General features: G+C 38.6%; 2 protein-coding genes across 2 annotated transcripts in view; one reads left to right on the forward strand and one right to left on the reverse strand.

Moving 5' to 3' along the window:
- LOC124555321 overlaps nt 1–13,324 on the reverse strand; it is a 96,203-nt gene extending 82,879 nt beyond the window's left edge. Inside the window, exon 1 of the mRNA XM_047129200.1 lies at nt 12,835–13,324. Coding sequence (XP_046985156.1) covers nt 12,835–12,978 — 144 coding nt within the window. The 5' untranslated portion in view covers nt 12,979–13,324. The remainder of the gene's footprint in view (nt 1–12,834) is intronic.
- Nucleotides 13,325–13,737: 413 nt separating this feature from the next.
- Nucleotides 13,738–15,604, forward strand: LOC124555320 (cathepsin L-like). Its single transcript, XM_047129199.1, is given in 7 exon segments — nt 13,738–13,792; nt 13,795–13,829; nt 13,915–14,067; nt 14,146–14,349; nt 14,504–14,695; nt 14,867–15,032; nt 15,106–15,604. Coding segments are annotated over 7 exon segments (1,014 nt in total). The 3' UTR covers nt 15,315–15,604.
- The last annotated feature ends 1,962 nt before the right edge of the window (nt 15,605–17,566 follow it).

The raw sequence follows: 17,566 nt of genomic DNA on the forward strand, positions 1-17,566 counted from the left end.
ACAATTTCCCTGGCAGTCATAAAGACTAGCTCTGTATGACAAAGACAGGACGTCTTCACAGACTTCTTATTTCTTTATAATGACACATTATCAGACACGGCCGCCTGATACTTTTCGCTGTAGAGGAAGGCAGGAAAGGGGAGGGGAAGAAGCATGGTCAAAGAGAATAAGTATTTGAATCATGTTCACCTCCATAACGAACACTTCTATCCATTATGTGCACGTTATAATGTTACTCATCTTTCACCTGATGCGAGTACTTACGATTGAAAAAAAATTTAATATGAAAAACAAGCTCTCGTATCTGCACGCAAAATATTTTCTGCGATCACTTTGTATGGATGAATTGTGAAACAACAAAAGGTGTAAATTTAGATTTGAACGCAGCGGTACTATGTCATGAGAAAGTATAGCCCAAAGTGCCTGGGGACCCTACTTAGATGTATTAATTTGTAGATGATAAGAACAGAACAGAAATCATATCAGCAAATAATTAATTTACTCGTACTCTCCTATCTAATTGTTGGTAATAACAGTTATTTGCTCAAAAAGATCGCAACTAATGTTGTTTTACTGGTCTTCAGTCCGAAGACTGGTTTTGATGCAGCTCTTCATGCTAGTCTATGCCATGCTAGCCTTTGTGCAACTACTGCAACCACCATTCATCTGAACATGCTTACTGTAGTCAGGTCTGGATCCCCCACCCAGAAAGTTTACCTTACACACTCGCCTCCATTACCAAAATGACGATTCCTGTAAGTCTTATCATGTGTAGCTAGGAATCGATACATTCTCTTAGTCAAGTTGTCTCATGATTTTATTTTCTCTTCAGTTCAACTCAGTACTCCACATTAGTTATCCCATTGATCCATCCGATTTTCGACACTCTCCTATAGCATAAGGTTATAAAAGCTTCTATTCTCTTCCGTTCGAATACCATCAGAAAATACTTCCTAACATTTAAATTTATATTCCATTTTTAAAAGTCCCTCAGACTCCCCTGATTTATTTCGACTACATTACATTACCCTCATTTTACTGATGCTGATGTTCACCTTATATCTTCTCCCTGAACTTCAATTTGCCTTCCTTAGTTCTTCTTGGTTTCCTTTGCAGCATGCTCAATGTAAAGGTTGAATAACATTGCGGACAGGGGCGCGAGCGCGCGCTCTCGCAACCACTGCTTCCCTTTCACGTCCGAGTCTTATAAGTGCAGAGTGGTTTCTATGCAACTTACATATTATTTTCGCTCACTGTATTTCATCCTAGCTACCTTTATAATTTCGCAGAGTGCATTCCACTCAACACTGTCCAAACACTTTCTTTAAATCTATACATGCTATAAACATTGGTTTTCCTTTCTTCAAGGTCTTTTTTAAGGTACTTCGTATAATGAGCACTGCCTCGTGTGTTTCTATTACTTCTCTTCAACCTGCTATTCCCTGAGATCGGCTTCAACCAGTTTTCTCCATTCTTCTGTAAATAATTAGTGTTAACATTTTGCAACTAATTAAACTGGTACCTTTTTAATATTCACACGTCAGCCTCTGCCCTCCTCGGAATCTGGATTATAGCATACATCTAAAAGTCAGAGTATTCCGCTCGTCTCGTATTTTTTGTACCAGGTGAACCAGTTTTTCCATTGTTAGTTCTCCCAAGGATACCAGTAATTCTGAGACAATTTCGTCTACTGCTGAGGCTTTGTTTCGACTTCTGTCGTTCAATGCTTTGCCAAATACTCCTCGGAGTGTGATACTTCACATATCATCTTCATTTGCTCCCCCTTTCTTTTCAATAACATTGTCTCAATTCCCCCGCCGGTTATATTTATCGGTGGAATTTCCTGTCACAACTAATGCGAAAGCCGCGAAAATAACAAGGAAACGGGATAATATCAGCACAATCAATAAATTAATCCATATCGCGCTCCATTACATCACACCCACTGCTCAGTTTCAGAGCAGAATGTAACGACAGACATTACACATTGAAACTCTTAAAGAAAGTTAAATTTGAACAATATAACTTTGGCGTTTATGTGCTGACCTCCGGAAAAACTTAAGCACAATTCCTAGCTGTGAATAGCGACATTGGGGGGGGGGGGGGGGGGGGGGGGGCGGGCGCAGCATGATTACAGTTCAACATTCTTGTTGATGTCTTATGTCACCCGACATTCTTCCTTCAGTCACCAGATGAGTCTATTACTCAATGAGAGAAATGTTGCCATGTACAATGCAGGTTTTCACATTTTGTTACTCCTGTGAAAGCATGTAAGTTATACAGACTGTGATTAAAATGCGTTTATTTACGAAAACTCATTGTTTGCTCACAGTTGGAGCATATATAGCATTTAGTAGAAGTGTGGGGAGGCACAGTCTTGCCGCATGGGGTAGCGGTGCGGTCTGAGGAGCCTTGTCACGGTCCGTGCAGCTGCCCCCATCGGAGGTTCGAGTCCTCCCTCGGGCATGGGTGCGCATGTTGTCCATAGCATAAGCTAGTTTTAAGTTAAGAGTAAGTAGTGTGTAGGCTTAGGGCCCGATGACCTCAGCAGTTTGGTCTCGTAAGGCCTTACCACAAATTTCCAAAAAGCACAGTCTTGGCATGTGCTTCACCCAACATAGTCTCGATGCTATATGTGTTCCTCCACATTTACACCTGGACTGATATGTTGGTTTGTGACATGAAGCTTGATAGTTGTTCTAGGTTCTCATACATCTCATCTCATGACGATGTCACAATATACTTGAGTATGGTCTGTTTATGACAGAAACTGGTTGCTTAATAAAGTGACAAATGTAGCTGTTCGCAAACCATGATTTTTCAAAAAAAATTTCTGAGGCGTTGCTATCATTTATTTTCTTTAATAACGGCTATACATCACAATGCAGCAAGGTTATCACAGACTAAAGACTTGTTCTGTTATACACAGACTGACAAAGGAAAAACTCATTTCTGGCAAATGAATGAAGCACGCTCACATTCCCTCGAATCAAGATTACACGCAAAGACACACACATGAATACTCAGTCACTATCCTCACTGTCGCCAGAACTTGAACCTTCACCCTGATAAAGAATAGTATGCAACTTTTTCTAACATTCAATATCACTAAACAACATACTGGGGCATTACATTATTCTTGAGCCAGTTGACCTCCCTCTAATATTACTTGTCTGGGGGTACCAAGGATACGAAAGCACAAAGGACACTATGAGACTCCCAGTTCACTTGCAACATATAGATAAACTGGATTTCAGCAAACAATTATTTCAGCATTTATTACTGTCAAGCATGGAGACCCACCTATCAGTTTGTGTTACTAAGATTTCCTAAAGATCATCGTCCGAGGCAACCAAGTACATTACAGAGTTTGTAAAATTCAAAACCTCCATTAATGATGATTTGGCAGACAATATTAACATCACACACCTTGTGCACGATATGCTTAACAATTGTTAGTAACGGGGAGGAGGGGGGGGGGGGGGGGGGGGGGGAGCTGTGTTTGCTGCCGGACAGTGGCATGACTGTCTGTGACAAAAAAGCCAGAGGTGTCTTCAAAGCCCAAGGTTGGTTTAAACACTGCAGCACTTCATCAGTCCTCATTTCTCTGTAGGTGGTGGTCTCTTCTGGAACCAACAACAGATTTTGAATCCCAGCCGATAGTGCTCAAAGTTTCGCACCCCCATATAGGTTGAGCCACCTGATCTAAAAGTAGTAAATTGTAAAGCTGTGACCACTGCAAAACTTACTGACAACAGGAGCAACGAGTTAAATCACATCATACAAATTCCTTAGAATAACAACACACAGACAAATTAAATAGAATGATCACAAAAATTTACTAGCCGCAGAATTAGGTTTACTTGACATAATACTGAGGAACTAGTGTTTAGGATATACATAATGCTCGAATAGTTCAGCACTTGCTCGCATATTAATCCCTTGCCTGTTGCAGAGCAAGGCTCCCAAATTGTCGTTCCATGACAAGTGAATAAGTGCTCTGTGAAAAACGTCAATACACGACATTTATTTTCAACATTTTGATGATTTCAATTATTTTTTAAATTTATTACGATTTATGTGTAATTTTGTTATGAGTTAAACTTGAAGTACTCACTGAATAAAACAAGCTTCTCTAGTTTTTTTTTTAATTTAATTACCCTTCAAAACAAACAAGGTGTTCCATCCCCTGTAGTGTACGAGGGAGGGACGATGGTTAGTTGGGATTAAGGGACTAAACAGCAAGCTCACATGTCGCTCTATCAAGAGAGAGTTCATCTAGTATTAGTGATGTCAGGCAGAAATATAATGTAGTTGTGAAAGTATTAGGAGTGATAAAATCAAGGGCTTGAAAGTAGTATTGAAATCAGAGCTCTGAAATAATTAAAGAAAGAGGTAAAAATACACTGAAGCACCAAAGAAACTGGTATAGGTATGCATATTCAAATACAGCAATGTGTAAACAGGCAGAATACGGCGCTGCGGTCGGCAACACCTATATAAGACAAGTGTCTGATGCAGTTGTTAGATCAGTTACTGCTGCTACAATGGCAGGTTATCAAGATTTAAGTGAGTTCGAACGTTGTGTTATAGTTGGCACATGAGCAATGGGACACAGCACCTCCGAAGTAGGGATGAAGTGTGGATTTTCCCATATAACCATTTCACAAGTGTACCGTGAATATCAGGAATCCAGTAAAATATCAAATCTCCCACATGGCTGCGGCTGGAAAAAGATCCTGCAAGAAGGGGACCAACGAAGGCTGAAGAAAATCATTCAACATCACAGAAGAGCAACCCTTTCGCAAATTGCTGCAGATTTCAATGCTGGTCCATCAACAAGTATCAACATGCGAACCATTCAACAAAACATCAAGGACATGGGCTTTCGGAGCTGAAGACCCGCCGTGTACCCTTAATGACTGCACAACAAAGCTTTGCACCTCGGCTGGGCCCATCACCACCGACACTGGACTGTTGATGACTGGAAACATGTCGGTTGGTTTAAAAGAGGGGGGGAGGGGGAGGGACCAAACTATGAGGTCATCTGCTCCTTGTTCCAAAGGAAACAATGCCACAAGAGTGAGAATAAGACAATGAGACAACACAAAACAGAATAAAAGGAAAAATCGCAACAACGACTCAAGGGCAACAAACACTTAAATGGGCAAAATGGGACAAGAAAACCACAAAGGCGCAAGAAACAGGTAGAAGAGGTTAAAACAAGAAAGCATGTTACCATGGCTGGCTGACCGTGAGGATAAAAAGAAAAAGCAAGCTACTCTGCAACACATTAAAACCCCACCCTGAAAGCACTAGGGTGGAGGGACAAGGACATGTGCTAAAACTTAGAGCAAATGATACAACTCATCCTGACGAATAAAACGTGAAACTAAAACTGATGTTGAGGCGTTGTCACCCAACACCAAAGGTAGGGTGCTAGGAAGGTTAAAAGTCCGCTGCAGAGTAGCTAAAAGTGGGCAGTCCAGCAAGAGATGAATGACTGTCACTTGTGAGCCACAGCAACACCGAGGTGGGTCCTTGCGACGGAGGAGGTAACCATGCATCAGCCACGTATGGCCAATACGGAGCCAAAAGAGAACCACAGAGTCCCTGCAAGAGGCGTACATGGAGGTCTTCCACACATCCATAGTTTCCTTAATGGCATGCAGCTTGTTGGGCGTACTGAGATTATGCCATTCCGTATCCCAAAGCTGCAAAACCGTGGGGCATAATTCTGAACGCAGGTCAATTTCAGAGAAGGCAATCTCCATAAGCGGTTACTGCATAGCCTGACTGGTCAGCCTGGGATTCCGATGTGACCTGGGGTCCAGACAAACATCACTGAACAACTGGACCGTTCCAGAGCATAGATGGACTCCTGGATGGTCACTACCAAAGGATGATGTAGGTAGCACTGGTCAATAGCTTGTATCCTGCTCATGGAGTCAGTACACAGGAGAAATGACTCACCTCAACACGAGCGGATGGGCTTAAGTGGATGAGATATGGTCGCCAGCTCTGCAGTGAAAACACTGCAGCCATCTGGCAAGCAGTGCCGTTCTACATGTCCTCCGTGAACATAGGCAAAGCCAACGTGACCATCATCCATCGAGCCATCGGTGTAAAGCACTTCACTGCCCTGGTATGTGTCGAGAATCGAGAGGAAGTGACAACGGAGAGTTGCATTGTTAACCGAGTCCTTAGGGCCATGTGAAAGATACAGGTGAAGCCACAGCCTACATGTACACCATGGAAGTGTTTGCGAATGAACCTGCAATTGACTCAGACTACTGGTAGGGCACCTGGTGAATCTTCATGAAGTGGCCGGCCACAGTCTTCACAGATCAGGTTGTGTGTACAGTGAGAACAAATGCTCAGAGTTCTGGCATTTAAAGCACCATATTGGGGGTGGGAAAATGTAGCTTCATATCAGTGGTAAACCACGACTTTGACCTTTTCTGGAAATTAATCTGCCTCAAATGTGTGGATGAATGTGTCAGTGTCAACTTTTTTGTTTGGTATGCCTCAAATTGCACACAACATACAAAAAACATTCCTCGCCTCTACAAGTGTCTGGCTGGTTCTTTATATACCTGTAGCATCACATCCCAATGAAAATTAATTCCTGTACCACATTTAGGTTCTTATGGAGTTTTATGGTAACAAGTACATCACCAAATTATTTACAGGAGGGTAACACCTAGAAATGAGTAGGAATTGCTGTCTTAACTGAGATGGAATCACTTCTTAATTTACTAAGGCAAGACATTTTGCCATACATCTTCTTCAAAGTCTGCACCTTCCTACAGCCGTTCCATCTTGGCCGTTTTGCACTATATCACCCTCACCTAATTCTGTTTTGCTTCATAATAAAAGAGAATAAGCAAAATAGTATTTTTTTTGTATAGTTAAGTGTAACTTCCCTACAGTAAGTATAATACTCCTCAAAACTAAGGATTGTAGTGTAGCTCTAACTGAGCTATTTCATTCACTCCCTTCAGTTTTCATTCAGAAGTCCTTAACTTCAGATCGGCAGTGAACCTACTAGATTCTGATACCTATTAACAATAGACCAAAACATGAGGTCACACACACACACACACACACACACACACACACACACACACACACACACACGTTTCCCACAAAAATCTCTACACAAAATAGGGGACCCAAATAGATAGTTGCATAGCTACATGCAACCACCCCCCCCCCCCTCTACTCTAGCGCCGAAGATACAAACAACTCCACATACTCAGAACAATATGAGAACTGGAAGCTACAAAAAACTATCCTGCATTTGGTAATTCTGCATTTGATCAGTTTCAAAACATAACTAGTGCATGATAATTTTGTTTCAGGCTGACTGCTTGCATAAAACTTTGATAGTACCACGGACATGAGGAAACACATTCATTTATATTATCAAAATTACACTGCAAGGCTCAATTGCTGATATAGCTTTTGCGCTGATGCGGTAGTAGTAAACTCAAAGTTTGGTGGGCTGAAGCTCAATTGTAATAATAGAGCTGATATTCTGCGTATAGGAAACTGGATAGTAGATTTGCAGTGTGCATTTCATACTCGTCACACTCTGATAGAAGACAGACAGGTTAAATCTCAAACATCCAGGCACTGCTGCACATTAGAAGGGCGTATGTCAATGACTGTATGAGGATGTTTTATGTGACAAGCAAAACTGGTCAGAATAAATAAAATGATGACACATTTGGCTGTGTTCTGTATATTAACAAATTTTAGTCCTATATGCAATAGCATTACACTTGGAATACATTATGCCAAGTTGGAGGAAAACTAAACAAAATCCACTTTTACTATGACCTCTTCTGATTTTTCAAAGAAGAATTGAAGTCCCAGATTGTGAAAATAATATACTGATATCCTTAATGAAAATATTTTTCAGGTTTGTCAGCTTAATGCTACACAAATTTGCAAGATGTTAAACCTTCCCTAGCATGAAACTTTTGTTATTTACATTATTCATAAATGACTAAGGGTCAACGGAAGCATCCAATTCCAACCATCTGCTTTGACCTGTGATGTAATGGTGATGTGGTGTGTGATGTCACTATGGAGCAGAGTTTTTTCGAGTTGGATATGTTTGTAGATATTGTGTAGTTGTATTTGATGGTGCCCTCTTGTGGTGGATATGGACATGCTGCGTTTAATGTGTGGTACCGGGTTCATTTGAGTTTAGGTCGTTTGTGTGACAACGTGGGTTGTGGAAGTGTTTTTGGTGAGTTATTAAGGGTTTGTGTGTGTGTGTGTGTGTGTGTGTGTGTGTGTGTGTGTTTTTGGCATTTTTGTTAGGTCTGATTAGTTCGGTATTTGTTCTGCGGAAAGAAGTCGAATTTTTTGTTAGGTGTGGATATTACAGTGAAGTTCACAAGTGTATCATTATGTTCTGAGGTGAGTGATGATATGGTGTCTGTCATACAGATTCTGCAGATGTTTGGTCTTGTTGCTGAATATGTTTGGTCTCATATTAGTGGTAATAACATGAGGCTGACGTGAGTTCAAGGGACAGGTGGTGGTGGTGGTGGTGGTGTTTTTGTGTGTTTTTGTGTGTGTGTGTGTGTGTGTGTGTGTGTGTGTGTGTTTTGGTAGGTCAGTTGTGTTTTAATTGATGTAGTGAAAGTGAATATGGGGTATTTGTGTTTTTGAATTGTTGGTGGTTTGGTTCTCTTTTTCGGAGTTGTAGGTAATGGTTTTTGGTATCGATAGCTGCGTTTGAGTTATATAGGTCAAGGGAAGTGCCTGATTCCTATGGTTTAGGATGGTGTGGTGTTCTTTTACTGCTGTATATTTAGCTTGTTCTTGCCCTAAACCTCCAATTTTCTGTGGTTGTCCTGTTAGTTTCATTCTATTTTTGGAGTGAGGCGTGTCATTTTTATTTTTGTTCATGTTCAGTGACGTGTGTATGTAGTGGCATTATTGTCATCATTTTGTATACGCTGGAAGTAACCGTTTTGACATATTTATGATGTCATGGGTCAAAGCAGACGGGTGAATCGGACACTCCTGTAATCCCATGACTAAATACATGCAGAGCACAGTTTCTGTTTATATTAAATTACTTTTACTACAATCAGTTGCAATAAACAGAATTCTACCAGGTTTCTGCAAATTATAATATCTTCAGCATCCCCAAATTCTCCCATCTTTCCACTTGATTACCAATGTCCATCATTCATCAGAGAATCTATCACAATAGCTATACATCTGAAGGACAAATAAGATTTCACAGATAATTCCAATTCTCTCTTGTATCATAAGATAACTTGAATTAACCAGAATTAGTTATAGTATTTCTCAAATGAAGTGTGTCGCTGCAATAAAAATTATTTTACTGGCAATGATTGACTGAAAGTGTCCGTGGGTTTGTGTACTGGACAAGATAATTTTACTTATTGTTCTCTGAAGATGAATGATTAAAAAAATCAAAATACATGAAGTGAGATTTGTGAAAGATGACACACAACAAATCATGCCACCTTTCATTTAAAACAAGAAAAGTGGATGTATTCTTGAAATAATGTGTGTTTGTTTTACAAAGATACACAACACCTAGCAGTAAGACTCCTCGTAGCTGTCCACTGGAACTCCAATTCCACAGTCTCTGAAGTTCAGAAATATAAAATATCTGAATTCAACTAGTAACATAGGACCATTAAAACTTATAATAGTATAACACCTAACTGAGCAGGAGTAGCAGGGCAACAAAGCAGCTCACTGAACCTTGAATGTGGAATCACTTGGGCTCTAGGTCTTTCAATACTCAACACACACCTGTTACTACACAACAGGCATACCTGCTTGATAAATTTTTATTAATGTAACATTAATGAAGTGGAAATAAGTGTGGAACAGACCTAGAACTGCTGGGCCCAAGACTAGATGGGAAGTTATCATAGCAGCTGCAGTGCCACAAATTCATATCCAAATTGACTGTTCCCATCTTTATTCTTAGACCAATACCTGTAGTACTGTAAGTCCAAGGAATGCATGTACATAATGAAATGAAGTGAACCATAAAGATGTTTTCCAACATTGATACAAAACTGACAGTTGAATGTTAATTTTTCTTGTTCTGCTGGAAGCTTATTGAAAATTACACTGATATTACAGCACATTTTTTTTGTGCACTAAGTGAGAAAGTGCAATCCAACAGTCATGACAAAATGTCCAACTTCAAAGATTGATGCACACGACAACCTTGTACTTAGTGATCTGAGGATATGAATTTAATTTGCTAAAAGTAGTTATCAATGAACTTATATATGCGATCATGCTAATAAAATGTTCCTACAAAAAGACAGCATTCGTAATTATAGATCGCTTCCTACAGAGCTGACAATGTCAGGTGTTTGTAAAAAGTTAATATTAACTGTTTTAAAACAACATTACCATCTAAAACACTGTTAAACATGATGCTGCAAAATTCTAATCCAAAAACCAGTTCTACCCCCTAAACAGCTGTTTTAACACATCCTTTGAGAATAACCACATGATTTTTTCCTAAAAATTAAGTGTAAAAACAGAATACTGTTGCACATATTGAATATGTCTTTCAGTTACAACAACATACCGTCTTCACTGTCTTCCAAACTCCCACAGAAATCAATACTTTTCTCCCAAAACTTTCCAGCTCCTAGCTAATTCCATTGCTGTCACATCCTATAAGAAATGCTAAGTTTAACAATCTAACTGCTATACAACACCAAATAACAACTAAACAAATTCTAATATATCTGTTCCAAAAGAAAAAGGGGAAAATGTTTGCAAAATAAAACTAAACGAATCTGACCTCCACGATTACCATAAAGAAAACAGAACACTGTGGCTGTTCTCTAGGAGACATAATTGTGAGCATTCTGTAAGAATTTTACATTTTCATTTTCTATGTATACTCCTAACATACAGACACATTATGAGAAGTGCTGCCCTATTTTTGCCATCTCATAGTGTAAGTATGAAGCATATACATGAGATGTTATTCAAGCTCAAAATGTTTTAAATGACAATGAGGAGAAAATTTAGGTATTTGTGGATTTAAGTAAAACACTTACGTCCAATTATTTGTGTAGGCTGACATTATGAAATGCAGACCTTTCAAACCACAAGAATGCAATTCATTCATTCTCAAACCGAAGAGGCTTTTGTTATAGTCATCCCACGACTGGCGCAGTATATGCCCACTTTTACAACAGAGAAAAAAATTGCAGAAGAACAATTTGGGAATGACATTATGGAAACACATTAACCACTCCAAGAGTCACAAAATTAAATTAAAATTGTAAATTTTATTTTTAAAGAAAATAAATGAGAGTTTAATTTTGTGATGCAGTGGGCTGCCTATTTTTTTATGAAATAGAGGCTATTCATCTCTACTTTAAGTTCCTACAATGACCGGAGTTACGTTTCTGAAACCACAAATGCAATAAATCGTGAAGCAAATTGCATCATAACAAGTTGGTTTGTTGATTTAGGGGAGGGGACCAAACAGCGAGGGTATTGGTCCAATCAAATTAGGGAAGGATGAGGAAGGAAGTCAGCTATGTCCTTTCAAAGGAACCATCCAGGTATTTGCCTCAAACGATTTACAATTTAGGGAAATCTCGGAAAACCTAAATCAGGATAGCTGGATATGGATTTGAACCACTGTCCTCCTTAATTTGAGTCCAGTGTGCTAACCACTGCACCACCTCACTCAGTGCACTGTATTCTACAGTCTCTCATGTTTCTCTCACATACTTCTGTACATTTATTTGAATATTTATGATACTTACAAATAAACAAGACAACTGGGATTGCAATGTTTTTGTCAGTTTTCCTGAAATAGAAAATATTCCAAACTCAAGCTGACAACATGAATATTTCCAACAAAAAAAGAGTGCTAAGGTTTCTGTCAGTCAACCCTTTATATGATTTAACACGAAAGTTGTCTCATTTCCACAACTCATATGACATAGGCCTACTGCAATTCTGAGATATTTCTGTTTTCTTTCCTCCACGGAAGTTGGCAAATAAGAATCTGTAAGAGTTACACAACACGAAGGTTTGAGGAGTACGCCTACAGTGTGATTAATGTGTAGGCCTAACTAGGAATAATATGACACTTCTGCATAAGGAGCAATGAATTACGTATTGGACCGGACCGGACCGCCCCCCCCCCCCCCCCCCTCCATTTTTGAATATAACGCTAATGGAAACATTAGGTTTCGCTACAGCTCAGTTTGTTAGCACAACCAGATTTCAGATTTCCTGCTGCCAAATTCGTTGAATTCGCCAACTCTTGTCACCACAACACAGATTTCAAGGGGGGCACTCTTTAATCAATTTTTTTTTTTTTTACCTTCATGATTGCAGTATGCCATGGAAACTAATATTCTTTATCTTCAACTGTGCACAACACACGAAGCATCCAACATAACCTCCTCCCCTGAGCAACGACGGACTTCTGTTCACCAACACCAATTGCAATAATAATTCCACAAGATGGGTTTGCACAACAAACGACTTTTGATTAAACCCTGTGCTGAAAATTCAAACTCAATTTTTGTTAAAAATCCTGGATCTCTTTGAGTGGCTTTGTAACCGGCAATTTAAATCCCAAACTGCATAACATTGTATTGGACAATACAAGATTACTGACTTAAGACAAATTATATTTTGTACTTAAATGCCTAACCAACAACTGCAAACAAAGTATCAATATACTTTAACACTTCAATAAATTCGCGATAATAGTTTTTAACACGAACCTTACCGATAGGCTACATTGAGATTTCTACGTTACAGAAAACATACCAGTACTCCTCCTTCTCCAGTTGCATGCCGATGTGGGTTCGTTGTTAATTTAATATACTCTTGGCGTAATAAGGCCCTTCTTTTTGCTGCCGCTTCAATTAACTCACGATTTTCTCTTGAAACACCGAACTGTTGATCCGCCATTTCTTTTTACTAATAGCAAGCAAAGAGTTTTGCAATAGCGGACGATGCGTAGATAATATAATGAAGCGCAGTTTTTTGGAGACAAATGGCAAAGTATTTCTACTTCATTTGTCGCTGAATTACTTAACTTTCTCCAAATATTGTTTATTAATGAGAATACCTCTGTTTGTTGGTCAATATAAAAAACACTGGTCTAGTTTTGTATTTAAGTATTAAACTGGTACTATCCGTGTTTCACGAGTTTACAGCAAAAATCAGGTGCGATGGAATTATAACACGCTAAATTATGATATGATAACGCGAGCTTGAAAACTAGTTTTCCATCTGCTTAGCCCTGATTGGCTGTTGGGCGGCATGGCAGTGGTGACAACGAAGAGTCCCGTGACTTCTGACATCGTGTGTATATATACAGCTGGTTCTGCCTTTGTGCTTTAGTTGGCTGATGGTTTCGTGCGGAAGTCAGTAGCTGTATTGAGAACTGTGAAGTTTTTCTATATTTTTTTTTTCTCATTCCTTTGTTGTGTTGTAAGTAATTCTCTGTTTTTAAAATGTTTTTCTAGTTTTAGTTAATGGAAGTGCTATACATGAAAGAGGGATTGTATTCAATCATTGTTTCGTTTTGCGTCAGAATTTCGAGGACGTTATTTTGTCGAACAAAAGGCTTGGAACCTTCTTGATATAATAACTTGTAGTAACTTCCAGTGCGTTGTTATAGTTAAATGCAATAGTAACAAGAAAATTTCTTGTATTCAGGCCACGATGAAAGCGTACGTGGTGCTATTATGTATTGTTGCGGGAGCGCAAGCAGTTGCGTTTTCGATCTCTTTCTCGAAGAGTGGAATACTTTCAAGGTGAGGTTGGTTTAAAGGTAGATATAAAGTTATGTTACACATGTTCTGGAAATGAGGTAGGCCTACATAAAGATCATTGTTTCAGCTGAAACATGGAAAAAAGTACTCGAGTCCTATTGAAGAAAAATTCAGAATGAAAATTTTTATGGAAAACAAAAAAAGAATTGCCCAACACAATGCTGCGTTCGAACGAGGGGAAGTATCGTACCAGCTCGAGTTAAACAAGTTCGGTGATCTGGTAAGTTTGTTAATTATGAACACGGTTTAAAAAAAAAAAAATCCATTGCAGTGTGGTGACTGTTTGATGTGTTAACAGTTGGCTCATGAATTCGGTGCAACATACAACGGCTTTAATAAAACTCGTAACGCAAAATTAAGAGAATCTCTTGGTATAAGAGGATCCACTTTCATTCCACCTGCAAATGTAAATGTACCGCCCTATATGGACTGGAGGAAACATGGTGCAGTTACTGAAGTTAAAAATCAAGGATCATGTGGTTCCTGCTGGGCGTTCAGTTCGGTGAGTCTGAGATATATATATTACTTTGCAATGTGATTGTGACAAATATTACTAAAGTACTTCAGCTTTATATTTGGAAAAATGTGCCTAGTATTGTTTAACTTTTAATATCTTTCAGACATCATTCTAATTAGTGTATTTCTTTGTCATATAGACAGGTGCACTGGAAGGACAACATTTCAGGAAAGCAGGCTATCTGACTTCCCTGAGTGAACAAAACCTGATAGATTGTTCTCACAAATATGGAAATCAAGGCTGCAATGGTGGCTTGATGGATCAGGCATTTACTTACGTTAGAGATAACCGTGGAATTGATACAGAAGAATCATATCCATACGAAGGTGATGTAAGTAATTGCTGCTGTTTTACGTGCTTATGAACAAGTTAGACTGCATGAAATTTTGCTGTTAGCGTTTTGTTAATAAGCTAATATAGCAAACAAGTAGCAGTCACTGTTGTGATAAGTGTGTTGATTTTTCCATCATTGATTTTGACATGTTTCCTTCTTTCATTAAAGGATGACAAGTGTAGATTCAAACGCATTGATGTAGGAGCTGATGACACTGGCTTTGTAGATATTCCACAGGGTGATGAAGAGCAACTTAAAGTTGCTGTGGCTACAGTTGGTCCAATCTCTGTAGCTATTGATGCTGGTCATGATTCATTCCAATTTTATTCTAAAGGTATGCCTAGTGTTGTCACATTTCATGAAAACTTGATAGTTTGCAAATGCTGCTATAATGAATTTGTTTGCAGGAGTTTACTATGAGCCACAGTGCAGCTCTGAGAACCTTGACCATGGAGTGCTTGTTGTCGGTTATGGGACAACAGAGGATGGTGTTCAGTACTGGTTGGTGAAGAATTCTTGGGGACCAGAGTGGGGTGAAGATGGTTATATTAAAATGGCAAGAAACCGTGATAACAACTGTGGAATTGCAAGTTCTGCAAGCTACCCTCTTGTTTGAGAAACTGACAAAGTGGTACATGTGATTTGAATTTATTTAATGTGGCATCTTGGGAGGACAAGTGAAACAATGTGAAACATATGTTTTTGAACAACTGAACTTGTGTTAAAGTATCATTGGATAGTTCTCGACTGAAGAGGGGTAATTATGCTGGAATACTGTGTAAAACTTAAGTATTGTGCCTGTTTGTCTAGTGAAAGCAATGGGTTCAGAGCAACATACCAAGTTTTTTACCTTTAGTGATAAATGATTTATTGTACAGTTTTCATAAAATAAAATTATTATCTTGAGTTGTGCCTCTTTCCTATAGTTTTACCCATTACCTCTGTCCTCACGAACTTTTGTGCTGAGCATGGCAATTGGTTTACACACATAATTACAAAAAATGGCTTACATAATAAAAACTTCTCTGGAGTAAGAAATGACTGTACACAATAAATAGGTATTTGAGGAAAATTGTCCAGCCAGTGGAAGGTTTACATAGGACAAAGAAGACTAAAAATTTGGTCTATTTAATAAATTTAAATTTTTTTTTTTCTTTTTCTTCCCCGCTGAGAGACAAGATTTACTGTTTCATGACATTTTTGATTATATAAACAAGTCTTGGATGTAGCTGATCAAGTAACTTACCCCCCCCCCCCCCCCCCCCCCCCCCACCTCTCTCTCTCTCTCTCTCTCTCTCTCTCTCTCTCTCTCTTCCTCTCTTCCCCCCACCCCTTTCCCTGCATTAAGTTGAAATTTATGCTGTAGTGCATGGTAAATGTGCCTATATGTGGTGTGATAGCTCTCATTTTGTCCATATGAGCAGTGCTAAACAGGTAATGTAATTGTTAATAATGTAGTTGTAAAACTTAACCACTTTCTCAACAGAAATGCTTAGCAGGGTCAAAATGAATTTATAACAGTCTTTAATTTCTCCTTCACTATTAATACAGAAGTGTTAACAGGAAATTTTTAAAAATAAGTGGCAGCTTTGTCTCAGTAAAAATTGGGAGTTCTGCCATACGCAAGAGTATTGCTATGTTACTTGGTTTTATTTGGAAGCCTCTATGAAAAATTACAGCAGGTTAACATCTTATGGAGGTTATATTGCCAGCTTAAGATGGTTACAAAGGAGAAATAATGGTTAATATTTTTGTTTACACATACAGCTAAAGAGACATGTCACAGATGTGAAACACTAAATATTGTATGCTTTTTGTTATGTTGAAAATTCGGCCTAGGAAAATAATTTGAAAATATGTTAGGTATACAGTTACTCACTTGTTACAGTTTTTAATGATGTAATCTTGCTCCTCATGTTTTAAAATAGTTATTTCATTTGCTGTTGCAGTTTCTAGCAGCTACCACAGTTTTTTATGTATTTTATTGAGGGGGGGAAAACAAGGTTTTTGCATCAATTTCACCAAAAGATTGTTATTTTTCCCAGTGATTCCCACTTGCTGGCCATAAAATGTTGTGACTGCTGTACATACTTAAACAAAAAAAAGGGCTTTCAGGAAGCTGCAAAATTTTCTGATAAACATTGAATTATTCCACTTAATAGCATCAATGCTTGGGGGATCGAAAAATCAACATCTGTATATCTGCGTGTTGGTGTTAACTGTGTTCTGGTTGTTGTATGTAGATTTAGAGGTTTCTGTTGGAATAACATATCTTCATTTCTGGGCTAGGAATTCTGGCAGAGAGGAGGTACCAAATGTAATGTATTATTCAATGGTATTTACATGCCAAGTTACAATTGGTTGAATGCTGCACATGAATGATTGAATTTTTATGGAAACACATGTAAAGGAGGATCTCCACATTTCTTTCAGCTCTGACTATAGTATTTTTCTCTCCAAACTAAACTCAACTCTATGAAACACATCAAATTAACAGTGTAAGGAGAAGAAATATTGCTACTCACTGCAAAGATGGCACATTAGGTTACAAACAGGCACAACTAAATGACACACATCAGCTTTCAGCCACAGCCTTGTCAGAAAAAAATTGTTGCACTGATAGGCACAAAACAAGACTTCGAATGTTCACTAGCTTTCAGACTTAGAGTGTACAGATTTTAGCAATATTTTTAATTATCAAGACTGAAGATAAATGAAAAGCTTTCATAGAAATGTAAGTTTAGGATCATGGCTAGAAACAAGTGTGACTGTCTTAATTATAAGAATAATATCCACAAACATAGAGATGCAAGAGCTTGTTACATTGCATATTTCCACCCTGTGATATCCTGTGGCATCATATTTTGG

The sequence above is a fragment of the Schistocerca americana genome, chromosome X (assembly GCF_021461395.2).
Source record: "Schistocerca americana isolate TAMUIC-IGC-003095 chromosome X, iqSchAmer2.1, whole genome shotgun sequence".
NCBI classification, from domain to species: Eukaryota; Metazoa; Arthropoda; class Insecta; order Orthoptera; family Acrididae; genus Schistocerca; species Schistocerca americana.